Here is a 26,327-nt window from a genome sequence, read left to right on the forward strand (position 1 = left end):
TTCCGGGTCAAAATATTTGACACTTGATCCAATCGTTTGCTTATCTTTCTTATCGTCATTTGAATTTCACTATTCAGTGCTTATAAAATACGGTTGTTATAAGGGTATCAAACTCCTCACTAAGAGGGAACAGATCATAGATTCAAATTGAACGCGTAATTACTAATAGCAATTAACATTACATAACGCGTCGATATCTCTTCACTCCCATGAAATGTGATTCAAAATTAAAGTGATGAGCACGAAAACAAAATCAAGAATTGGAAAATTTGACATCCAGAGGGATCGAACTCGGAAACCCATGCTTAGGAGACAGATGCTCTAACCATTTGAGCTAACCACGCTTGGGATAGTCTGAGGGAAAGCTTGAAGTTATGAGAAAGAAAAAGGAAAGAAAGAAACGAGAAGAAAATTAGTTCCCGCTTTGATGTTATTATCGAAACAAAAGGATCAGTCACGCGCCGACATTCCTTTCCACACGTCAGCAATCTAGTTTTTATAAATATAAAAACTAGATTGTAAGGTTGATTCTAAAAAAGAATAGTCGTTTCTTTAGACCACTACGTTTAAAGCAACTTTGGCTTTTATTGTATTTTGGTCGGCCTTTTTCCAGGGCAAGTTTATGTATTCTAGATAAATCGAGGGGGACGGTATAAAGCAAAGTTGAGGTCTCCAAAATCACTGTCTACTTTGCTTGATGACGGTAAAAACACCAAGATACCGTTGTCTGTTTAGGTGAGCAAAGGCGATATAGTGCCATACATCAACTATCGACTTTGTTTTGTATCATTTCACGTATAGTCGCCCTCGATACTCCAATACATAAACCCAGTATAGATTGCCATGCGGGAGAGCTTCAAGTCAGAAAGAATAATAATTTGTAGAAAATGAATTTGTCAATACATTTATAGTATTTATAGGTGAAAATGAATTTGTCAAGATTTTGTAGAATCTTGAGGAGAGCCAGATGTTCCCGCATTGAGTGCGAGTAGGCCTCCATTCTACGCGGGAGTATATGGTTCTCCTCCGTAACGTATTTAATATTTCTCAATGTTTCGTGCGTGTCTATTGTCTGTTTTATATATTGTCTTTGTCTTGTCTTGTCCCTTGTGAATTTGTATTGTGACGTCACTTAATGTTTGTGTACATGCTTAGTTCTTTGTTGGGCTTGCGTCTTCTGTGTGTTTTCCAGTGCTTCGTTTTCAGTGTGCTTTTGTTTGGGGGTTTGCGTCTTTTCTGTTTGCCAGCCTTTCGTTTCTTTGGGTCTAACTTAGGATATTTTCAGTTTCTTGTAACTAGTTTATGGCAAGTTTTCTAACTTTTAATTTTGTGCATTTGTTTTTAGCGTCCCTGAAATATATGGTCAGAATATACTCATCGGGATCAGTGATATATTCCTCGCTACTGCGTTAGCAGTAACATATAGTTTGTTCTTATAAACAAAAGTGTACCCAGCTTATGTTTGAAATGGTCATATTTCAAATGGAATATTTTGTACAAAACATTTCTATTGCATACAATTTCAGATTATGTTATGAATTTAAATTGTTATGAGTTTGTTACAATCTTCTGGTTTATAGTTTATGACATGTGACCTGTGTCTGTAACCTGTGTCTGTAACCTGTGACCTGTGACCTGCGATGAACTAATCGCAAAAGTGGCTACTTATCGATTTTAACCAAAGAATTACAAGTAGAGAATGAATGAATGAATTATTTCATAGTTTTTAAAATAGATAAAAATAAAACAAAAGTTAAACAAAATATGGTGTCAGCAGGTGAACTCTTCCAGAAAGCATGCAACCTTATCTATTTGCTTTTTCAAATGGCAATCATTTGGCCGTGGAGTATGATCAAGTATTTCTTGCCTAAAAATAAGAAAGACATCTCAGGGGAGGTAAGATCTTTATTAAAATTAATATAAATCATTTTTGAAACAGTTTTTCCTCAAAATGCATAAAGCTATAAGTGGCACCTGGGCCTCAAGTAAACCAGAAAAATGGTAATTAACGTAGGGTAATATATGGCATTATTTGCTATAGGATTTACGATATGATACGTTAATTACTTGGTTGTTATTTCAAACTTTTATCATTTTAGATTCTATTTATGTCGGGTGCAGGAAGCGGTATCGGTCGTCTTATGTCCATCAAGTTTGCTGAATTGGGTGCAATCGTCATTTGTACTGACCTCAATGCCGAAACAGCTGAACAAACCGCTAACACAATCAAATGTAAGAGAAATGAATTATTCAAATATTCAAGTCGTACTGAAGTTTTTCCTTGGGATATTGGATTATTCCAAGTCGATTTCGAAAAGTAAAAACCTAAAAATAAGGAGCAGTTTGGATCTTCCATTCATTATTTGATCTTTTTCTTTGATTTTCAGCAAATGGCGGTAAAGCATATAGCTATCAGTTAGACGTGACAGATCGTCTGAAAGTGTACGCACTTGCTGAACAAATCAAACGTGAAGTTGGTGACGTCACCATGTTGATCAACAATGCAGGTATAGTGACCGGGAAGAAGATTTTGGACGCACCTGACCAATTGATGGTCAAAACTATGGAAGTGAACACCATCTCACATTTCTGGGTAAGCCTTATCATCCTCTCCTGCGCCGTGATTGATAAGTCCTGAGTTGTTTATATTTTATGCTTGATGTATCCAGGAAGAGGTTATGGCAGAATAAATACACATCTTTTTTTGTTGCAGACTTTAAAAGCATTCTTGCCATCTATGTTGGAGAAGAATCACGGACACATTGTGACAGTTTCATCCATTGCCGGTCATTCGGGAGCTCCTGCCATGGTGGACTATTGTGCTTCCAAGTTTGGTGCTGTTGGTATTCACGAATCGTTGACTGTCGAGTTGATCGGTATTCCTGACAATAAGATCCAAACTTCTTGTGTTTGTCCTTTCTTCATCAAGACTGGCATGTTCGATGGTGTGTCTAGTGGGTCAGTATATGTTTTGTTATGATAAAAACAGCTTGTCTTTTCCTCTTCGACAGTCTTATGCCACAAACTACAGCATTGATGGGTTACCTTCTTTGATCTCAAATACGTCGAAATTCTTCACTTTTAACTTTTGAAAAATAAAAGTGTCATAATAAGTATAGGCAAACAATCAGTGTTCAATGCCATGTAGATAACTTTCACTTGGTATCTAACAGGTATTTTTTATTATTATTTAGTTCTCCCATCTTGTTGCCACTGTTGGAGGTGGATTTCACAGTGGAGAGCATAGTGTGTGGTGTTTTGAATGACGAAGAAACCATCTACGTTCCAAGAATGCTTCTACCTCTCATGATCCTCAAAAAGTAAGCTTCGTTCCATTCTGTCCCAAAACAAAACTTTTACCGGCTGTTTAAAAAAACGTGTATCGTAATACTGAAAAAACTGTTATCAATCTGAACTTTTTGGCATTGAAAAAAAGAATTCAAACGTTCATTTTGAGCTATTATAAATTTGGTTCGGCCGCTCAAAACTTATAAATTTATAAAAGTTATCCTTCTGTATCCTCTTTCACTAGAAAATAGTGTGATTTTTGTTGTGACATAATTTAAAGTATCAATGGCTGTAATGAAAATACTTTTCGGTCTTCTTCTTTCTTGTTTATTTTGTTAATCTTAACATTGGAAAATCATTGGAATCTTTGAATGTTCAGTAGGTATGAAAAAGACTTTTAAAGACTTAATCAATTTGAAATTTCGTAACCCTTTTCTTAATGATGTTTTTTGACGAAATTTCTTTCGTAATCTCGATATATTTTTTGGCGGGAGTACCAAATTTAATGTATAATTAGCTCACAATTCAAGCCTTCCTTCTTTCCAATGGTGAGGATTTTTCAAAGACTAAGAAAGTCGATTCTTCGATTTCTAATAAGGGCTTGGCAGTGAACTTGGAAAGTGTCAGGTTTTACATTTGGTAGGGTCGAGGTTTCAGCTGTTAACGTAAAACTATACTTTAGCAGTGCAGACTTTTATGATTTTTTTTACCTTTTTCTCGAAAGTTGATGTCTTTTCTGTCGATTTGCAAAAGTTTTTTACATCCACGAAAACTTTTATCAAAATTTGACACTAAAATGTTCTTAATCATGATATAACTCTAACGACTTTAAGTATTTCAGTCCTAAAACCTTTTGATAGTAAGTAAAAAGCACATATCAAATCTTAAAGGATCAAACTTTGGTAGGATAAGTTTCAATTTTGGCATTCATGTCATGTGATTCAGGCATTTATCAAAAAAAATCGTTAAAATTGCTAAAATCGCAAATTTCACATTAAAGAGGGTGAGGTTTTCTGACAGTATGGTCCGCGGAAGTTTATCCTCGACAGAAATTATATTTCCTTCCAATTTGGGAAATTTTTTACTAGTTAAAATTTGTACAGCCAAAGTACAAATAGATTACTTTAAATAATCTGGCGTACGTCCCTCTTGACCATCAAGGGGTTTATCTATATCGCCTATGATCACAGAGATCTTTCTCAATTCAAATTCAGTTCGTCTAAATATTTCATTTGTCACCCGAAAACTAAATTTCTGAAGAAACAATGGTAGGGAAAAGAGTTTTGAAAATCCCCTGGAACAGTTGGATGTAAAAATTGACTTCGTTTTTGTTTTGTTTTTCAGTTTGGCACCGAGCGCATTGATGAAGCCATTGTCTGATTATTTGAAGCTGCACACACAGATGAACGATTTTAAGGGACGAAAAGAAGGCAAGAAGGCGAAGTAAAACATCATCTGAACCATTCTCACATTCTTCAAAATTGGCCAATGGGTCTCAAATGATAGGGGGTATAATGATTAAGGAATTGCTTTATTTACCGTGACTATTAAAATGTTTTTTAATGATTAAACTCTTTTCAATATTGCAACTTTTTCAACGGTTTGCTTGGGCAAACCCATCCAACTAAGATTCAAAATCTCGATTTTCTTTTTGCGATGAAAGAGAGCTTGCGAAACTTTTACATCTATACATCCAGATCAACAAAACTAGATGGCAATATTGGTCTTTTCATACACATATTGTGAAATACGTTGATTCTCTTTACAGTCATTGGATTTTTCAGGGCGTTATTCATCTTTTTTGGCAACTTGTAACATAATGCAATTATCTCTGTTTGTTCAACGATGTAAAAATAATAGATAACCAACTTGCCTTGATTCTCAAAAAACATCCGTGTTACGGTTGTAAAAATATTAATGACATTTTGCATCGTAAAAAGTGCAATTAAATAAAAACTTGCTTCATTTGCAACCTTCTATTGGACAAAATCGATCACGTGATGTATATTTTTCCAAAATTTGGGTTAGAAAAAGTGTATTTTCCTATAGGCAGCCTCACAGAAGGAATTTTTTAATTAGATATTATTGTTCTATAAACATTCATCTGTTTATTTTGTATCATGCAACCTTCATCCACTTTTCATACGTGAGATATCGCATTTCAAATCACACATATATTTTTCAGATAACAGCATTTTATGAGCGTTTATTTATCCAGATGAAGATTAAGTGGTATCAGGCCGATCCGTAGTCAATTTGTCTAAAGATTGGTACCTTTATCTTTTAAAAGAAATTCCAAAATTTGCAGTAAATAACAATTCAAATTTTCTATCAATTCAGTGGATGTCAAAAAGTGTGTCAAAATCTAGCTAAAAGCATAACACGCACTGCACACAGAGCTTTTTAATAGAGTGTTCATTTCAATAGGACAACAATGGTTGTTCTCTTGGGAGAAGTGCCTTCTAGAGGTAGTTGGTTATCTATTATTTTTACATCGTTGGTTTGTTAGTTTTTATATGAAAAATGATTATTAGATGTAGAATATATTTGATTTTTATATGATGAATAGAATAATTTTTATCTTGACTTTTTTTTTGTAGCTAAGTCTGATGGCTTTTATGTAAGTGTTCTTAACCTTAATCCTTCGTCAGGGCCGGCGAAACTGGGGGGGGGGCTAGGGGGCTAGGGGAAAAAAAAAGAGTGAGAGAGAGAAAGAGAGGGCTACGCTCAACAATGAAGCCAAAACGGTTTAACAATCTTTCTTTGCTCCATATCCATAAAAATCTAACGGATAAACTTGATTTAGATGAAGTTGGTAGAGAGTTTGTGTCGACTCGAGAACATCGCTTTAATTACTTTGGACAATTTTAATTTTTATTACTGTATGTTTACTGTCTGTTAAAGCATACCCTCAATCTACTTTTACTTATGAATTTTGAACATGTAAAAGTCCGCTTCATCGACTTTATTTAGTTTCATTTTGTTATTATATAGTAGTATATTCTTTGCTGATTATCAGTATAAAAAAACGCCTAACTTCTTTGATTTTTTCATTCCAATAACTTCATAAAAATTAAATTTAGATCACTTCTAGGCCAATGTAGAGTACCATAATTTCAAAAATTTTCCCGCCCGTCCGCCCCAACCATGGTGGGGCCTCCTTAGTCAATATATCATTTAGGCCCCTCACTTTAAAACTGATTCCCCGGCCCTGTCGATGCAGAACTTAGCTCGGGCTGGGATTAGGTACTCTGTGTGTACCAGAGTGTATCTCACGATTATCTCGGGTTTGTGTACAGACAAGGATTAGGATGCGTCTAGCTTTTTGTGCATCTAAAATGAGTGGAAAACTTCTTTTATGTTTTTGGAGCTACCTGTCCTGTAAATGAACCTCGTTCGTTACCAGCTTTTCTCGGAGAAAATCTGTCATTGTTTTTTGCTGTTTCTTTCCATAAATTTTGAAGTTTAAAGGTTTAAAGAATCAGATTTTTGCAAAAGTTTGGTTTAATAAACCATGAATCTTTAGCTACAAGAATCATTATAAGATGAGACCAATTTAATTTGTTGTTCTTGCTTCTGGCCCGACGACCTATTTTTGCTAAAATCAAAAAAGTAATGATATTGAATTTCCATCTGGAATCTGTTCGCACAGATATTTAAACTGTTAGCAGCTGGAAATTAAGTTTCTGTTCTTAAAAGTCCTTCAATGTCGAGCTGGAATTTAGCGATCTGTTCTTATAAGATTTTGTCAGCCCTGGTAGATAAGAACAGTTAACTCGCATAAAATCAATCGCCTGGTGATATAGTACCTGTTCCGAAAGTTTTTTTACCTCCTAGCTGGAAACTTTCTTTTGGAAAAGTATTTCCATATAAAGTACGATGGCCCCTAAGGCTCACCACGCACTTCCAGTTCTTATAAAATTTGGGAACTAGAACTGTCTAGGGGATTGGTCCAAAAGGCTCATAAGACACACTGCGCACTTCTAAAACTATTTTAGAGATGCAAAGTCCTCCTCGAAAGATAGCCGTTCTGGTCAGCAAAATAGATACCGAGTTATAATAAATGAGTTGATGATAATAGTGAAAAGGCTCGGAAATCACGAGTTATTTTTCTCGAGTTAAAAACCGAGTTACGAAAAAACTGAGTTGTGTTGTGACGTCATTTTTCGGAAATTTTGACGTCATTTTGAGTTATTTCTGATGGTATCTTAACTCAAGTAGTAAGTCCTTCCTTTAAATTTTCGAGTCATTTCTCGTTTTTTAACTCGGTTTCGTTATTTCCCGCCCTGACAAAAAGTCTTATAAGAACAAGTTTTATAAGAACTGGAAGTGGGCAATCTCTATCAACCCGACCTCGACCTCGACCCTGACCCTTGAAAAAAGCCGACCCTGGGTAAAAAAATGCTTTAGCGACTTTTATAAGAATTTTTTTGGATGAATATTCCATAAACTGATTATTAGAACACTTAAAGAATACTTTAAGAAAATAGTCGTCGGTGGGGGGGGGGAGAGGAGGATGAGATGATGAGATCCATTCTTCACAAGCCCCCCCCCCTCTGGGCATCATATTTATTGACCACCATGTATAATCAGCCTCTCGTATCCATTTTAGGCTTTTAGGCTTAACTTACGCGCGAAAGATTATATTATCTTCCACTCACAGTAATAAAACATCTTTTTTTTGTATTTTAGTCGAGGGTCGGTTTTTTTCCAAGTTCGGGAAAATTTTATCAACGGGATATGAGCTTTAGCGTGGGCGGCCGCCAATACGCCATCGGAATATCAGATAATCTGCGCCATCGGAATAAGGCACGAAAAGCGTGCATCTCTTCCACATATCGTCCTTGACTCGATTCAGCGCCTCATATTCCTCAATGGGAAAAGTAGGAGGAGTGAGCGGCAAGCAAGTAACACTTTCAAATTTTTTTTCCAGAAGGAAGACCGAAGACCTCCATTTTTCAAAAGCTTTCATAACTCTTCGAACAATATCATAATTCTGAGAGACAATAAATCGTTCAAGGAAGAAAGGAGTGCTACTGGTGATATAAAGAGAATAATTAACCATTAAATCTTGGCAGGTTGTTGATTAAATTGATTGCTGACGACATGCAATTTAAATTTTAGTTTTTGCCTCTTTTCAAAACTAAAAATATGGCTGTCAATAATCCTTCTTTGAGCTCATCTTCAGAAGCTCTTAGCGATATGAGTGCTGATGAAGGGGGAATCATGTCAAAGGGTGCATCCCAAGAAAATAGGATCACATCCCTTGAACAACAAAATAGAGTATTGAAGATGGAGCTGGAGATGTACAAGTTGCGATGCAAGCAAATGCAGGAAGAAAACAAGAATTTGAGACAAGCAAGTGTTTCAATTGTAAGTTGATTATTAAGGATTTTTCTTTCAAATGTTATGTTTTGTTAACACCAAGCAGCCTAGCTCTAAAGCTCTAAAACAGCCATCTAATAACATGAAAACCAGAATATGATTTTTCAATGCATGAGAATCAAAACTATAAACAGTGCGTCACAAACAGCCATATAAACAAAACTCAACATTCTCACAAAAGTTGTCTTTTTGATTTCTCAAACATTCGTCTAAGGCCGATGGAATTTACATATGAGTTTAGCGTCGGCCGCCCGCACCTCTCAAAAGCACCCGCTTGAAAATTTCATTATTTCTGAAAGGCTAAAAAATTTCATTATTTTCTTTTTCTAGATTCAAAATTTGAGTTTCCATTGAAGCGTTTCACTACCACACCAGTTTGAGCGTAAAAATTTTACCTACCGAAGCCTTCTTTGCCGCCCTCTTGTTTTTAAAAACTTTACGGCACCAATTCACGCATGTGATCAAAATCGTGATCAAGATCAAGATCCAATCAAAAGCCGCGATCTTGACCACGTCATGGAAATTCGAAGCCCCGGGTTTCCGAACGCGAACTTTTTAAATTTGATAGGGGTATATATGCGGTCTTTACAACTTATGGTCGAGAAATCTTGAAAGTGCCTTGTTTGACTTGGTATGGCCGTACAATAAAATAATGAATAATGAATAATGAAAACATGCCGCATCTAATTTTAGGTAAGCAAACGACGCTAAACTCATATGTAAATTCCATCGGCCTAAAGCGTTAACTTCCACAATAATTTATGTATGTAATTTCGGTGTCAGTCTACAGTCGGCTTCAACATATACACATGTTTTTATTTACGTGGCCGAAGTAAGTGACTACTACACATGCGTTTGGTTTGGGAACGCGAAACACGAACGTGAACTACCCATGTCTAAACTTTTCAATATATCTCCAGAACTAACAGATTTTTTGAAATTCTGTAAAAAGGTCTAAGTTCCTGAATAGTTTTACAGTACTATGTTCTGTGAAAAAATCATAAGCATCAGTCAAATACTCGATCATCTATTTAAGATTGAAGACAAAAATTTGCGAATAAAAATAAACCTTGAGCACAAAAAATGCTTTTTAAACACTTTTTTCCACCGAAAAACAAAAAATAACTTTTAGAGACTTACACGACCCTGCCTATGCCCCGGACAGTCCGGGGCAAATGTCTGGGGTCTGAAAAAAATAACTTTTTCCCCGGACCTACGTCCGGGGCTCCAATTTTTGCGCCATAAATTTACCCCGGACGTATATCGCCGAGCACCATTTTTCAGCTTTCGGTTAGATTTTAGAATTTGATTGCTGAACAAACCACGCTTGAGATTTAAGGTTCAAATACAGGCCTCACACACGAAACGCCAAAATCAGGACATTACAAGATCTTTTGGAAGACGGCGTTTGTCCACGGAAGAATATTTCAATGAATTAGAAAAAAGCCCGCGCGGTCAGCGATTCTATAAAAAGCGACCGCGCGGGCTGTCTGGGGCGTCCGGGGTAGTCTCTCAAAAACAAATAATACGGACCCCGGGCACGCATCAAAAAAAACCCGGACTGTCCGGGGCATAGGCAGGGTCGTAGACTTACCTTCCCCAAACATTGAAGAAGCCTCTACTAATTAAAGTAAATGAGATAAGATGAGATAAAACCTTAAAATCAACCAGAATTTACAACCTTTCATCTAAAGCAAAAGACGTGCTTTTCTCACCGCCATCTTGTTTTCGAATGAGAATTCTAGAGAATTCCATTCGGTTCCAGCTCCTGAGGTTTTATTTTCATCCAATCAGATCGCACAATTTCATTTTCGCTTTCTCTAGTCCAATAGACCTTTTCACCTTTCCATCCGCCATCTTGAATTGTATGCAAAAATAGAGGAACAAAAAAGCCGTGGTTGGATTTAGTTGGAAAGTATGCAAAACATTGCAAGTTTACACAAAGATTAAAAAGACTAACAAAGCATCTTATAAATAAATATTATAATCATTAGAACAATAAAAGATGGAATTTCTCAATCCAAAAAGAAATATTCACAGAACAACAAAAGCCTTTAAGAAATTTGTTCTTAAAGACCTAGCATATTCTGTTTTCATGCCATTAAGAAATTCCACGAAGACGGAGTACACACATCAAACTTTCAAAACACGCAAACTGAAAAGCAGTAATTATGACGTCACACATTATCAATGTTTTGATTTGATCATTTGGCGGCTCTATTCCCAGGAGAATTGAATTGAATTGAATTGAATTGAATATTGAATTGAATATATTTTCGCTGCAACACAGCAGGATAACCCCTTACAAAAAAAAAATAGATTTTTCTAATACAATGGGGAACCTAGAAGAAACTGAAAAATTATTACAGAGCTGAAGAAAAAATGAATAAACGATTATCATAATATTAATAGTGACAACAAAATAGTGAATATAAGAAATATTTTTACTTTTATTTTATGACAATTTTTTTGAGTAGATTTATCTATAAAGTTCTTCCTGTTACACCACCCACCCCTCCTACCCTGGGAAAACACACTAAGTTCACGCACACACAATACACGCACACACAGACACACACACACAAAGATTATTCGTCTTCAGCTTTTTATTTGTCTAAATAGAATTTTGTAGCTAAAGATTTTAGTTCTTCAGTATCAAGGTTGTGAAAATCAGTGTCAGGATGATTTATTAGTAACTCATTCCATTGTTTTGACGAAAGACGAGAGAAAGAGTTAAGTCCAAAATTTGTGGTTTTGACCGTTGAAAGTTTTAGTAGTTTAAATAGCTTTGCCCCTTGTGCCAGTTTTGTGATCAATTTCATCAAAATTAAGTGTTGATAGTCGACATCAGATGGAAGATTACCCTGGAGATATTTTTGAATAAATAAGATATTCATTACTTTCACTTGATCAAAGATTTTGAGTAATTTAAGCTCAGCAAACAGGGGAGTGGCAGAAGTTCTTGGCTCACTAAAGGTCATGAGTCTTAGTGCAGTGTTTTGAAGAGTAAGAATCCTATGTGTGACAGTATTGTCACACAGTCCCCAGAGTTGACTAGCATAGCGAACATGAGAAGCAAAATTTGCATGATAAATGTTTAGAAGGATGTGAATTGGAACATAGTGAGGAAGTTTGGATATTGCCCCATTTGCCCTTCTCAATGTCGCAGCAACGAAAGAAGTATAAACCTTCCAGTTTAGATGATTGTCAAGGTGAACACCTAAATACTTCACACTCTTACTTGGTGATAGAATTTTCCGCAAAGCTTAATTCTTGGAATACAGTCCATATGTCTTTAAGGGGAACGAAAAATAACAAACTCAGTTTTACTAGCATTCAAAGAAATTTTGTTGGCATTAAGCCAGCTGACTAAAACTCTAAGATCAGCATTAACCCTACCACAAAGACTCCATACAGTTTTTGAAAAATTTAGTAAATGAGTATCATCAGCAAAATGATATGTTTCAGAGGTTCTTATACAGCGGTGAAGATCGTTTATATACAACAAGAACAGCAGAGGACCCAAGACTGAACCCTGAGGAACTCCATGATTAATAGATTTTAAAAGGGAATTTGAGCCTGCAAGAGAAACATACTGGGAGCGGTTAGTGAGGTAAGATCGGAACCAGTCGTTGACAATGCCTCTGACTCCGTAGTAATCGAGTTTTTCAAGTAAAATTTCTTGATCAACTGTGTCGAAAGCCTTTTGTAGATCGACAAATACACCACAGGCAAACCCACCATTGTCAAGATAGTTTCGGATACGTTCGACAATATTAATGAGTAATTGAATAATAGTAAATGAATAATTTACCGTCAGCCGAATAAGGATTATTTTTTACCTTCGCGTATGATTTTTCAGTTTGAATTTATGTCTAATGTTATGGTTTTTTGAAGTGCTTGTTCTAAGAGATGAGCAAAAATAATTATTTTTAGTTTTCACGAGAAGCAAATTAATCTTTCTCTACAAGATTATACTTTAATATAATGCCAATTATGCATGTAAGTTTTATATTAATACTTTCTTTTTGCATATGTTTTGCATACTTTCTAAGGGAATTTCACCACGGCATACAATTCAATATGGCGGATGGAAAGGCGAAAAGATCTATAAGACTGCGGGATACTTAAAGAGATATAAGCTTTTGAACTGCGGTCCTAAAAAGGACAATGAATTGTCCTAACTGAAAGGATAATGAGTTATCCAAGATCAATAAGTCTTGATAGGGTGCTCCGATCAAGTCGAAATTTGGTACACATGAAGAACCTTATCCTACAACAAGATTCCAATTATAAAATCTTGTAAAAAGGTCCAAAAATCGGCAAGTACAAAACGCCTACTACCTACTACTTAATACTTACTACCTACTCAGTTTGTATACTTTACAGACCAGAACTCTCCTTCGCTTGTTCGAAATCTCTATTCTCAAAAAATTGGTTTTGTAATATCTGAATGCTAACACATAACAAGTCTTTGCTTTATATTTACTTGAAAAAAGTGTTATTTAAAACGTAGTGAGTAAATATTCTCTTGATTTTTTCTTTTTACTAAACCTACTCTCTCTTATGACTCTTATTAGGCCTTATTATAAGAACTTTCCTTTTTCCTAAACATACTCCCTCTTATGACTCTTATTATATGACGATAAGAATACATGTAAATGTCTAAAAAAAGGCTCTGTAATATAAATATGGGGTCAATCTATCTCTATCCTATTGTATGATCTGCATCATATCAAATGGTGTCAAAATATTTCTTGGAATTGGTTTGCGAAGCTTTTAATATTCAATAACTGTGTCAATATTTTTATCAAAAATTTCATTTCGTCAATACTTTGACATGGTCAAATTGACACCTCTAAAACAGCTCTTTGTAGTATTTTCCTACTGAAAATTTCTACCTTGCGATACTGAAAGCATCTTATTGAGCACAATAAGAATTTTTGCTACATAAAATGAAGTCTACAAAGGTTATATTTAACGACCCTGTTAAAGTTTGGTTCAAAAAGGTCTTTTTGTCAATAAATGTCAAAGACATGTCAAAGGATTTTCAGCAAATACCCAGTGAAACATAGGGGTCTACTTACTTAAAGTATTTTAACTTTTTAGATTGATCGATTCTTATAAATAAAACTGACATGAATAAATAAGTGTGCAAAGGAAATATTTTTCTCTTCTACGAAGAAGTGCGTCTGTAAACTTTATAGAAAAAGCGCGGGAAAAAGTCTTAAACAAAATAAAAGAGAAAATATTTGTGAAGTCTTCAAAGTACGATAAAAGAAGAAGTTTTAACTTTTTTACCACCAAAGTTTCACATTTTGCTAATTTTAACATGCTGAATATTTTAAAGGTAATTTCGAACCGATTGGAGCTATTTTACAGTAGGTAGTAAGTAGTAGGTAGTAAGTATTAAGTAGTAGGCATGGGATCATCCCCCCCAGGAAGATGGGCGGAATCAGATTTTGGTGCCAGGGGGGGAGTGAAAATTTCAAGCTTGATGGGGGGAGAAAGGCGAATAGGGGGTATATTCAGTCCTCTACCTAGTGGGGGGAGTAATAGGATAAATACAGACCTTCCTGGTGTGTTTGGGCATTCAGGCTTATGAGCCTGTCTTTCTTGGGATTTTGAGAGTCTTTTTTTGCTATAGTAGCTTGCGAATTGAGGCGAGTCTGGATCATCACTTCGCAATCCTTATACAATACGGCTAGGGGGATTTCCCAATTAGGGGGGGAGCACGAATTTTTAAGACAGGTGGGGGGGAAAGGCCAGATGGGGGATTTTAGCTCATATTAGGGGGGACCAAAAAGCTGGAGGACGCCATGGTAGGTAGTAGGCGTTTTGTACTTGCCGGTCCAAAAATGGACAATAAATTGTCCTAGATGTTGTAAAGTATGGGCAATTCATTGTCATCAAAATCAACTTTAAAACAAAAATTCATTCAAGATCCTCTCAGATCAGGCTCTAAATATCTCAAACATAAGATGATTAAAACTATTAGCTTACTGTATATAAGCTAAAATTTTGCACAAAACTGTATGAATGGTTTACAATTAGTGTCCAGATAACAAATATTGGTTATTCGGTCCCAAAAAGGACAATGAATTGTCCTTTTTGTAAAATATAACAGTTAAAGTATGGACAATTAATTGTCCTAAATATGGACCATTTAACCTATATCTGACTCTAAAACAGCTACAGCTGGTACTATTATACCCCAAATCATGATAAAAACATGAGGGATAAGTCAAAACGGGCCATTAAATGGACAAAATGTTGTCTTGTAGTTGTGGTGAAAACAGATAGACTATGGAGCTTTTAGATATCATTTGCAGGACAATTTTTTGTCTAACTTTGGACCCTTTTACATTCAAATTAATTTAGTATTTCTTAGTTTATATTCTTACAGTATAAATTAGGAGACAGAGTTGTTCCACTCTTTTTTATTATAGCTCTACCTTTTTCTAAAGATAAAAGAAAAAATTCCTCTTTTGAAGAGCTAAAAGACAACAATTTGTCCAAAAATGGACCTTTTATCTGCCCATTTTACTTTTCACATTACAGGTTTTATGTTTAACCATAGTGTTTTTGTGTTAAAGATCACTTGATAGTTTCAGTTTTGACCACTTTCATAATTTAGATACTAAAACTAATGTAAAACAATAAAGTTAAGTCCTTAAACTTTATTGTCCTATTTTGGGACCCAAGAATGTAAAAAGTGGGCCTTTTTACTATTAGGAGTTAGAACAACCATTCAGCTTTAGTTTAAACTAGGTTTGGTATAGACTAAGCTTAAATGGCCCTTTTTAGGACAATATTTTTGTCTGGACAACAAATGGGCCATTTAACCCCCTGGAGTGATTTTAACCATCTTTTACCCTTTCTAATGTTAATATAGAGGTTTTCTGAGATTTTCCCTAATTTTTGATGTAATTTGGGCAAGTTATTACAAAAACCTTATTTTAAGCCTTTTTTGGCATGGTGCATGATTTGTACCATTTAAATGACAGTGTCCATGGACAAAAAAAGGCACTTTTTTGGGTGATAATTAAGATTTTACTTAGAAACTTTAATTCTCTTACCCCCGTCTCACCCCCCCTGATTTGAGCAAGGGAACCATGTTTGCCACCCCTACTGAAAATTTCAGATCAAAACAAACAAGGAATTAATTCCTGTAACTCGAAGAAAATTGGAAAGAGATGGTTTTTGACTGTTTCTGATCCTGAAGTGCTATTTTTTGGTAAAAGCTATGCAACATATGCTTTGATTTCTAGAAAGCTTACCCATTCATTGTCAATATATTTTTTATTTGAAAGTAATCTCTTCATGGAATAAAAAGATATAGTCAAATCTTGTAGGGTCATTTTTCAAAAAAAATTTGCCAAAATCGATTTTCACATTTCGCCATTTTACCCTACGCAAACGCACGTGACTAAAACAGACAAAACTCCAAAAAAGCTGGTGTTTTGAAGCGCTTTCATGTGATCGAAATATTGCTGTTTGTGACGCACTGATAAAGTGCACTTACAAGCGTCAATTTGTCAGATCTAACAAAATTAATAACCGCACTGTCATCATTCACAATAAAGCAAACGATCTTCTGTCAAGAGCCTTGTAAACATTCCAACAACTTCCATCGAAATAATCCATCACAGCTCAGTCTACCATTTTTAGCGCGGTCTGAGGATTGAGCCGAGAACACTCCGCGAGCTCCTGCGCGGGTGAAAAACTTCAATCTTTCAATCATTTTCTCAAGCGAAGAGTATGCGAAGCGATTCTAGCTACACGATAGTGTGGATCATCAATGGATGAGTGTGAAAAACTTTTTCAATTATCATTATCCCTTTATTTTCATTCCTAGAACTTTTGCAAAAAAAAGGCAAAATAGAAAAGTTGTATTTTTTACTGCTCTATTCACATACTGAATTTGAAAGATCTTCTATGTGGCATTTTTTTGCAAACTTCAAAAAACAGGGGGGGTCAACATTTATAATACCAACCCATAGCCCAAAAACCTGACTTTTGACCTTTTGAGCTAAGTTAACACCACCACCCCAAAATTGGTATCGATACCAACTTGAAAATCATAATTTTCAGAAAAAGGGGGGACCCACCCCCTTATTTTGGTATCGATACCAACTTGAAAATCATAATTTTCAGAAAAAAGGGGGACCCACCCCCTTAATTTGGTATCGATACCAACGTGACTTTTTGAATTTGACAAAATATCATGGGACCCACCCCCTTCTTTAGTACCAATACCAATCTGACAAATTTGAGTTTAAAGCTGTTTAAAGGGAACCCACCCCCTCCCACATAAACAGGGTACTAAGAGAAACTTCAAAAAAACTCATTTTTGAAATACTCTTTCTTCAACACAACACAAAAAATGTCATATGCTAAAATAGAAAATGACTGAAAACTGACAATATGATAAAAACAAACCCAATGAAGCTAGCAAAATCAATCTGAATCAATATTATCTGAATATAATTGATGTGCAAAAACTAGGAGAAGCTATTATTAGTACATACTTTTAGAACAGAATAGATTCACTCATTACCAAATGCTATCACAGAAAAAATGTTTTTGCTTCAGGCTTGATCAAAAATAAAACTTGAAAATATCGAAAAAGTCCGAAATAAACAAACTTCAAAGTCATTTATACTTATTACTCATTTACAGTCATTATACTCAAAAGCTATAACAAATCCAATTGAAACCTGTTTATGTACCCGGGGTATTTTCTAGCTAAAGGGCAAAGATTAGGAAAGTTTTGCTGTCATTTTGATATGGATACCAACTTTCTGAATCATATTATTTAAAAAAAGGGGTACCCACCCCCTATTTTGGTATCAATACCAACTGAGGATAACTCTTTTTTTCTAAAAAAGGGGGACCCACCCCCATCAATACCAACTTGACTTTTCAGTCTTTTAAAGGAAAAAAAGACACCACCACCCGGCTATGGGTCTGGTATCTGGATGTTGACCCCCCCCTGCAAAAAACTGATTTTTGTCCCGCATAGGGTACAAAGTCCAAATATGCATTTCCCGTAATACACCTAGTTCCTGTAATTCAAAGTTCCCAGAAATGGCCTGGGAAAATGTGCGCTCCACCGTTGTGTATAAGATTGTTTGGGAGGTAAAAAAACGCGTTTTTTGCCTGCGAGGGGTTAGGGAAAGTAAAAGAAATTATTTTAAAACTACTTGACACGACTGAAATATTTTCAGCTTTTGGTAATTTTGTCTGAGTTTTTTATCAATGCACAAAAACAACTTGAAATTCCAAAAAGATTTCTGATAACATCTCTCAAGTTCTCTCCCGATTCTCAACAAAAAGGTCCTTGACTTTTTAAGCATCAATTCCTTAACAATCATTATTTATTCCTTCTAAAGGGGGGGGGGCGTACGGGTTTGACAGTGTGACGGTATTAACTCTTTTTTCTGTCGGTGTTTCGGTGTTTGAAGAAAAAATTGACAGTATTTCGGTGTCAAACATGCCATACGGTGACGAAAATAGGGATTTTACCAAATTTTACTGTCAGTGTTGACGGTAATCCAAGAAATATGCGTCGGTGTTTCGGTTGTACGCCCCCCTCTCTAAAGTTCGAAACGTTTACATCAAGAAATTCACCAAATTGTTTTGCTGTTGCAAAAATGCTGTTTTTCAACCATTATTACTACAAGTATACATTTTCTATCATTCCATCATCCTCTGCTATTCTTTTCCATGCATCGAAACAAAAACATAAAGAAAACTTATTGTTATCAATCTGATTAATCCAATGATGAAGGTTTTTCTTCTTTACCGAAACAATACTATACATCATCTGCATTTTAAATTATCGATCTAGAAACCTTTAAAAATACATCTCTGAAAAATCTACTGCACTTTAAGGGCTGCTGGATTGAAAAATTGCTTCTCTGTTTCGTTTTTGTGTGAATATTTTTGGCAGGAAGATATCATTTTTTTGCTCGAATCTAACATTCGAATTAGATTTCCGAACAAAATTATTCGAAACTATAACAGAAAAAGTAGGTAGAAATAGTTTGAAAACAAAAACAAAAAGAAATTTAGCAGGACATTTTTTTGGGGTCAACATGTAATACTCAATATTTTACTATATAAATTTATTTTTGTTTTCTCATAAGGTATTTCTTGTATTGCACTCAAAGTCATGCTATAACTATTTGAAAAATGAAAGGATGATGAATTTTGATGAGTCATTTTTTGAAAGATATGTGATTTTCTTTTTTGGGGGAATTCCCTTTTGTTATATTTTGGGAAAATGAGCATTTCTTGCGATTGAGTTGGTATTTCGTTCTGATATTTTGCGCACGGATGTAAAATGGTATTGTTTACTCTCGGGTACCTAAGCCGGGGGGGGGGTTGGAATAAGGGGATTGGAAAAAATCTTAAAACTTAATAAGCGGGGGGGGATTGGAATAAAAATGTCCTGGGTGGAAAATTTTTGAAAATGAGGCTAATACAGCTGAATTAGGACAAAAAAGGGAACTTTCAAAAACATTTTCGAAAAATTAATTAGAGGGGGGGGGGACGGCTATTAAGTACCCGAGAGTAAGATCTGTTAGAGCCCGATTTTCAAAAAAATTATCTTTTGGCAAATTTGGGCCAAAAAGTGCCTAAGAATGGGTTTTTTGGACTTTTGTGTGAAATTCTATTTTAGTTTATCCTGACTACACAGTGATGCAAAATTGTAATTCTTAAAATGAAAGACAGGGCTAAATTTCTGATTTGTTGAAGTTGCTCTATTAGATTTTATCTTTAAAGAGCTAGAGTTATCTACATGAAAGCAAGGATTGTTTTTTGTTTGTGCCCAAGACTTAGCATGGCTCCTTACATCTAAAACATCGGAAAGCCAGTGTGAAACAAGCTTTGTCATGTTTTTCAAGCTTACGTATCTCTATGCTATGCTGTTATCTTTTCTTTTTCGTTCTAACATTTTCATCTTCATTCAACATGTTTCTGACTATCTATCTAAGGTAGGTCCATCCAGCATGTTAAATGGTTAGAATGAAAAATCTACAAAGATTCATGAAAATCTAGTGAAAATCAGTTAATACAGGGCTAGAAACATTAAAGAGCCTCGTTCATTCTGTTCTTATCTTTATCAAGACAGTTTTCCAGCTTAGAAATATGGTATGAACCTTAAGCCTTTACATCGTTATCAAACCAGGTAATGCCTAAACAATCTTATTGAACCATATAAAACATTTTCGATCCCTATTTACATTTAAAATTGACAAAAACACCTACCTCACATTTGCGTACATTTTTTCACTTGGCTAGTAAATGAATGTAACAAACGTATAAACGACTGGACATGAAACAATGGGTTAATGATATACCTCTTGGGAATATCTTGCTAACAGTGTCAAGACATAAGTCTATTCTACTCTTCTCAAATCTTATCTATATCATAACAACAATAACAGAGGCAAAATCATCGTCACCTTGTCAAAACTCCAATTAGTATTTCTAAATATGACTTCAAAGTGTGGAATAATTTTGAGAGTTTCACATTCAAACTTTGATATGCCTACCCTACAACCTCTCAAAGTTGGCACACTATTTTTGCAAGTCATAAAAAAACTTACAACAGTGACAAAAGTGATTTAAAAGAATACACACAGTTGAAATTCTACACTTCAGCCTTGAAATATGTTTATAAAATATATTGCAAACCTATGAAAAAAAATTGAGAATAATTCTTTTGTGAATATTGACAGAATATTGTCGGATTTTTATACTAAATTTGAGATAAAGGTGGCAACGAAGCTCGCTTCAAAGAGACAATAGAAGATAGACGTCCAGTCGATTATATGCTCATGGTTTGCCTAAGAGTGAAAAAGTGGGGAGAAGTGGTTTGTCTGGTTTAGTTGCGAAGAAGGTGTCTAGATGTTTTTAGAACTTAACAAGATTATATTATATTTGATTATTTGTTCTTTCTTTAACAGCAAGCGAAAGCTGAGCAAGAAGAAGAATTTATCTCCAACACTCTGATGAAGAAAATCAATTCGTTGAAGAAGGAGAAAGAGGTTCTAGCCATGAATTATGAGCAAGAAGAAGAATATCTTACCAACGACCTCTCCAAAAAGTTGATGCAGGTTCGTCTCCTCATTTGATCTTTGGGTCTAAAGTGTCAGGGCAGGGAGGGGGTCTGTACTAAGGTTCATGATGGTTGGTCAAAACTAAAAGTATAAATAAATTAGTATCAGATACTAAGTGGGGTATTCAAACAATCATTGGTTGATTATTTTCCCTCATTATCCAACACTGTCTTTAGTAAAACTTTTAAAATAGGTATTAAGTAAAAAAAATTTTGCACTGAGCTTTTTTACCCTTTTTCAGAAGAATTTTATTTACAATATGTATTTTTGGTGTGCTACCTTGCTTTGCCATCAAAATATATAGCATCAGTCCTCTGTTCAGCCCGCGAACAAAATAGAGCCCCCTCCCTAAAATTTAGGTCCCCCCAAATCTCAAATATTTGAGCATTCAAGGGCAGCCCCCAGTCTCATTACCTGCCTGAATATATTGTCATTGTAATATTCAAGATGCCTTTTTGTCATTCTCTGAATCGTTATAGTTTTTGCAGTCCAGTACCCCAATTATGTACACCGCATCCTGTCCAGTGCTTTAAGATTTTTCAAGCAAAAAAAAGTGAATATTGCAAAAAATATTGCTACTATTGTTTTCGAAAACCCGCTTCTGATTGATCAAGAAGAGGCCTCCTTTAAGCTGACTTTTCTTAAACCAAAACTTTCTTGCACATGAAATTTCATGCTTTTTGCACTTTTTATGAGTTATTCTCGCTAACTCTAACCTTTTCAAGGCCTTTTAAAGCTATTTGAGCTCGCTTAGAGCAAAACATAATTTTAATCTCGACCCCCCCCCCCCCGGAACCGAAAACTCGTGGCTACGCCCAGTGCTGAAATTCTGTTTGATTAGATGAACCTTGGCTTTATCTTCAGTTACGTCAAGAGAAGGTCAACTTGGAGCAGACACTTGAACGAGAGCAAGAGTTCCAAGTCAACAAATTGATCAGGAGAATAGAAAAACTGGAAGCTGAAACGCTTGCCAAGCAACAAACACTCGAACAGGTGACTTTTTTCTTTCCTATAAACAGCTAGAAATTAAATTTGTCAAAATACAACAGAGACAACATTTGAAGTATTTTTCAAAAGTATGTGGGTACGTCGTCTGAAATTTCGGCCAAAATCTTCGAGGATCCACTTGTCCTTTTTTTTGGAAAGGTCGAAGATTCTTCTCTAGCCATTCGGTTTTTTAACTCAATGTCTGTGACTTTTTGGACCAACCTGGAGGTGTTATAAATTAAAACCGTTATCCGTTCGTTCGTTTGTTCGTCGGTCCGTTCGTCGGTCCGTTCGTCGGTCCGTTCGTCGGCCCGTTCACTTGTAAGCTTTTTTCTCATTGGGTTTTTTGTTTCTTAGTTTTTTTTCACAAAAAAAATTATTTATAGTAATCCTTGTGTACTGATGCAAAAATTCTGAATTTTTCTGCAAAAAGCATTCGTCTACTATGTGTTTGATTTTGGGTTCAATTCGCCAAGGTCTCGGAAAATTTCAGTGCTTTAACATAAAAGGATCGGGTAAGATAGAGAAGTTGAGAGAAAAAAGTTAGCGTTCGATAGCAATTAAATCTCTTGATTCTTTGAAACATTCCGGTATTTTCGCCAGATCTGTTTTATCTTTGCAAAATTCCGAAGATATCTTTTGACTGAATGGATGTCTTACTTTATACCTCTCGACTTTTGCAGTTACGGAAAGAGAAAGTTGATTTGGAGAACACTCTGGAGCAAGAACAAGAAGCTCTCGTCAACAGGTTGTGGATACGCATGGAAAAACTCGAAACTGAAAAGAGGTAATCATAAGGTTTAGTTCATGGCTCTTTTTTGAAAGAAATCGATGTTCTACAGGCTTCTCTTAAGCAGCACACTTATCAACATTTGACAAGCTCCGGAGAAAAAATGACCTAATGCTCCCAAGTGAGTAACGATAACCATAAATTTAATATCCTGCCCGTTTTTTGTTCATTGTGAATACCAAACAAATTCATAATTACCTTTTCAGTTTTTTTCTTGTTGCTTTTTCAGCGAAAAAAATCAACTGTAGCGAGTTTTTACTTCAATCTTTATTAATGTAGGATGTTGCAAGGGAAACTAGATCAACCTCTCTCTGAGCCCGCATCACCACGTAAAATCGAGCTTCAAGAAATCAACGTGGAAGATCTTTCCGTCAACGTCAACGTGTTACGTGATGAAGTGATCAAATTACGTAAACAACTGGTGGCTGCACAACAAGAACGTACGACTCTCTTAACTTCTGTTACGCTTCTCAATGTATGCCTCCAACACTGTCGGCTATTGTTAAATGATTTCGAAATTCGATTGATATTAGATTGTCTTCCTTAGAATAATTGTCAAAACAAAACAAGAGCTCTTCTCGCCTCATTTTCAATTCTGCTCTCGAATTTCAAAAAAAGATGCTCTTTGAAGTAATATAATATTATTTAAAAGAAATTGTTGTACATAATTTTGCTGTTCGTAGTTTTTTATCACTGTTCACAACTTCTCTTGATTTTGTTTTCGTTGCAGACACGAAAGATATGACAAAGTTTGAGACAGAAGAGCACCATTTGCGTGAGGAGAACGTCCGGTTGCAAAGGAAGTTGCTGCTGGAAATGGAAAGACGTGAGCAGTTGAGTCGCCAGTTATCCGAAAGTGAATCCTCTCTTGAGATGGATGACGAAAGGTATCATAAAGTTATTCTTCAACGGAAAAGAATATGACGTCATAACTTCATAAGGTCATAACATAGCAGATGTTTAAGCGACAGTCATAAAAAAAACCTAACACTTAACCTACCTTCAAAAAGAACCAAATATTGGGCCATTCAGATTGTAACTTGATATAATATGTGAATTGACCCATTTGAATGAATTTGAGGAGCAAATCTTTGTGGCCCATTCGATTTGCTATGTAATTTGCTATTTGTATATGGAAGAGTGTTCTTATGTCATTTGTTTTTGTAGACATTTCAATGAGTTGACTGCACATGGAGGGAGTAGTGGATTTCGTGATCGAGCCATCTCAAGTCCTATTCCCTATCCATCACCTACTTCAACCAATACTGCCAACGCCTTTACGCCTCATCAACGCCCAAAGTCGCCCACTAGTATGATCATTTTCATTGAACAAGTTTTCTTTTGGGGAAAGTTTTAAGATTTGGGTTTTCCGGTAAAGTAGCCACTGTTACATGACCGAACTCAATTCTTTTTCCCAACAATTGTTGTTCATATTCAATGTGAATAACGTTTACTGAACTTATTGTTGTTGTTTTTTTCAAAATAAGCTTACCAATCAATTTCCCAGATTACGTCTAGATTTACAATCACTATATGTTGTTTATATTTGTTACACTTTACAGACGTAGCGGGCAGCTCTTCATCGACGCACCCCACACCACCGAACAGTTACACGGCTTTCACACCACCTTCACCACTAGGTAGCGGTCGTGCCTCATCTAACTCGAGCACTACTGGATCATCACCGCCTTTTATCCATGTGAGTCCACCATCCCGCTTTCTGACATCTTGCATTAAATTTCATTTAAACTTATTATGATTACTATCGCACATTGTGCCCCCCTCTCCTTAATATTAAGTCCGATCATGCGCTTTAGTGTAAAGCAGGGAAGATTACTCTTTAATTGCCTGCTTCGTCTCTCGATGCCGTTTAGAATAACTATCGGCTTTATAATTGACGGAATTTACAATTTAACTTCTCCCCAATTTTCTCTACTCTATAGAAGGTGCCACGCCCTTTAACGCAAAGCCCGAAGCTACCTCGAAAGATGGGACTACCAAAGGAGAGACCGCTCTCAGGAAACATCTCCGAACGTCAGCGCGCTGGTCATATCAGGACCAGTTCTAATACGTCCGATAGACCAACGTCAGGGAATTAAAAAGAATGAAGAATTTTTGAAATGAAGAGCCGCTACATTGTACATACTCGTGTAACAACATTCCGTGCATTGATTTTTACCATTATTGTTGTTACTTTTTTTTGTTATCTTTTTGTAAATAGTGAAGAGAGTTTGAGAGAGATGAGATGAAAGAACAAAGGGAAATCTTTTTCATATAATTTAACATTCTTTCATTCTTGTCTTGCCCGCAAGCAATGAATTATCAGCAAGTTTGTGTATCTATGCTTTTCTGCGACAGAGACGGCAAGCTTCAAATATGTCTACATCCTGACTGACTAAGGACGATAGTCTGAATCGCAGACCTCTATAGATTAGTTTGCAATAAGAAACTCTTTTCCCTAGAGGATGAACAGAAGCCTATGTAGACTACTAGTAAATCCTCGATTTTGCAAGCTAGAACTGCGGGTTTTTCCGAATCGCTTCGGTCATTCCGCCGTCCTCAAAAATAATGACATATGAATATGAATATTTGAACTAGTTGGCTGATCTCAAATCCGTGTTCAGATTTTTCGCATTTTTCTTAGGTAAAAAGTTACATTATTGTAAAGTAAGTAGGTCATTTTTTGCTGGTTTTGGTCATTTTAGGCGTTTTAGGCCTAACTCAAAGTTCTAGTTCTAGTTCTAGTTCTATTAAGGGCATTAAGTAATTTCGATTTTTAAACGATAGCATGTGCCACCAAAAAATGGCTCAAAACATTGGACCCTTACAGTGCAGGTCTTGAGCAGTGAAAAGGTACCCTTACCAGTGTAGCTTGCTAAAGCCATCTAAAAATGAGCCTGGTCTGACTCTGAGATATCAAGAAAATGTACAAAACAGAATCAAGATGGACACACGTTAGATTTTTAGTTTACTGTCAGACTTGCGATTCAGCACTCTCCTAACATACCCTTACAGTGTATCTAGCTAAAAGAAGACCCTTTAAGTGCACTCCATCCAAGTACACCCTTACAGTGCATTTTGAGGTTTTCGAAAAACCTACCCTAAAATAAATCAAGTAACTAGCTCATAAAAATGGGCTCTTCCAGAAAATGTCCGTACATGGGGGGGGGGGGGGTGGGGGATAATATTGTCCGGGGTAGCGAAAAATCATCAAAATTTGCCTTGTCCGCCTGGAGGGTAAATTTGCTCTATCATCCGGGGGTAATTTGGGTGTTGTCCGGCGGGGCGTCAACTGATACTTGTTCGTGGGGTAAAACCCGTTGATCCAGGGGAAAAAAAGTCACTTTTTCCGGGGGGTAAATCACTAAAAATTGTTATATCCTCCACCCTCCCCCCATAATCATTTTTTTTCTGGAGAAAAAGTCCACTGTAAAATGGACATAAACAATGAATGAGAATTTTGTTTTACTACTACACAATATACTGGCGCGCGCTTTCCGACCTTTCTGTGCCGGTTGTGCCGGTTGACGTCATCATTTTTGATTTACAATGCGCGCGCTTCGTTTCTAACTCAACTCTCTTTTCCAGCTCCCTTTTTTACTCCCATTTACTTCCCAAGAAGCTCGTTGTGCGAACAGAACTTGGAACTTATCACTTAAAATCATCTTGATATATTTTTGGTTTGTAATCTTCCTAAATTATTTTCATGGTTAACTACTGAAAAATTAAACAAATTTTTAGGTAAG

General features: G+C 35.8%; 2 protein-coding genes across 2 annotated transcripts; both read left to right on the top strand.

Annotated features, from left to right (window-relative positions):
* Positions 1-1,700: 1,700 nt before the first annotated feature.
* LOC136798262 (epidermal retinol dehydrogenase 2-like) lies at positions 1,701-4,950 on the top strand. Its single transcript, XM_067054840.1, has 6 exons — positions 1,701-1,896; positions 2,100-2,232; positions 2,388-2,593; positions 2,714-2,958; positions 3,195-3,320; positions 4,633-4,950. The coding sequence occupies exons 1-6, from the start codon at positions 1,708-1,710 to the stop codon at positions 4,733-4,735; spliced, it is 1,002 nt and encodes a 333-aa protein (XP_066910941.1). The 5' UTR covers positions 1,701-1,707; the 3' UTR covers positions 4,736-4,950.
* Positions 4,951-8,166: 3,216 nt separating this feature from the next.
* Positions 8,167-24,859, top strand: LOC136798264 (coiled-coil domain-containing protein 6-like). Its single transcript, XM_067054844.1, has 9 exons — positions 8,167-8,661; positions 20,652-20,801; positions 21,669-21,797; positions 22,475-22,578; positions 22,861-23,021; positions 23,312-23,468; positions 23,749-23,891; positions 24,144-24,280; positions 24,525-24,859. The coding sequence occupies exons 1-9, from the start codon at positions 8,440-8,442 to the stop codon at positions 24,678-24,680; spliced, it is 1,359 nt and encodes a 452-aa protein (XP_066910945.1). The 5' UTR covers positions 8,167-8,439; the 3' UTR covers positions 24,681-24,859.
* The last annotated feature ends 1,468 nt before the right edge of the window (positions 24,860-26,327 follow it).

This window comes from Clytia hemisphaerica, unplaced genomic scaffold, assembly GCF_902728285.1.
Source record: "Clytia hemisphaerica strain Z4C2 unplaced genomic scaffold, Clytia hemisphaerica genome assembly, whole genome shotgun sequence".
Taxonomy (NCBI): domain Eukaryota; kingdom Metazoa; phylum Cnidaria; class Hydrozoa; order Leptothecata; family Clytiidae; genus Clytia; species Clytia hemisphaerica.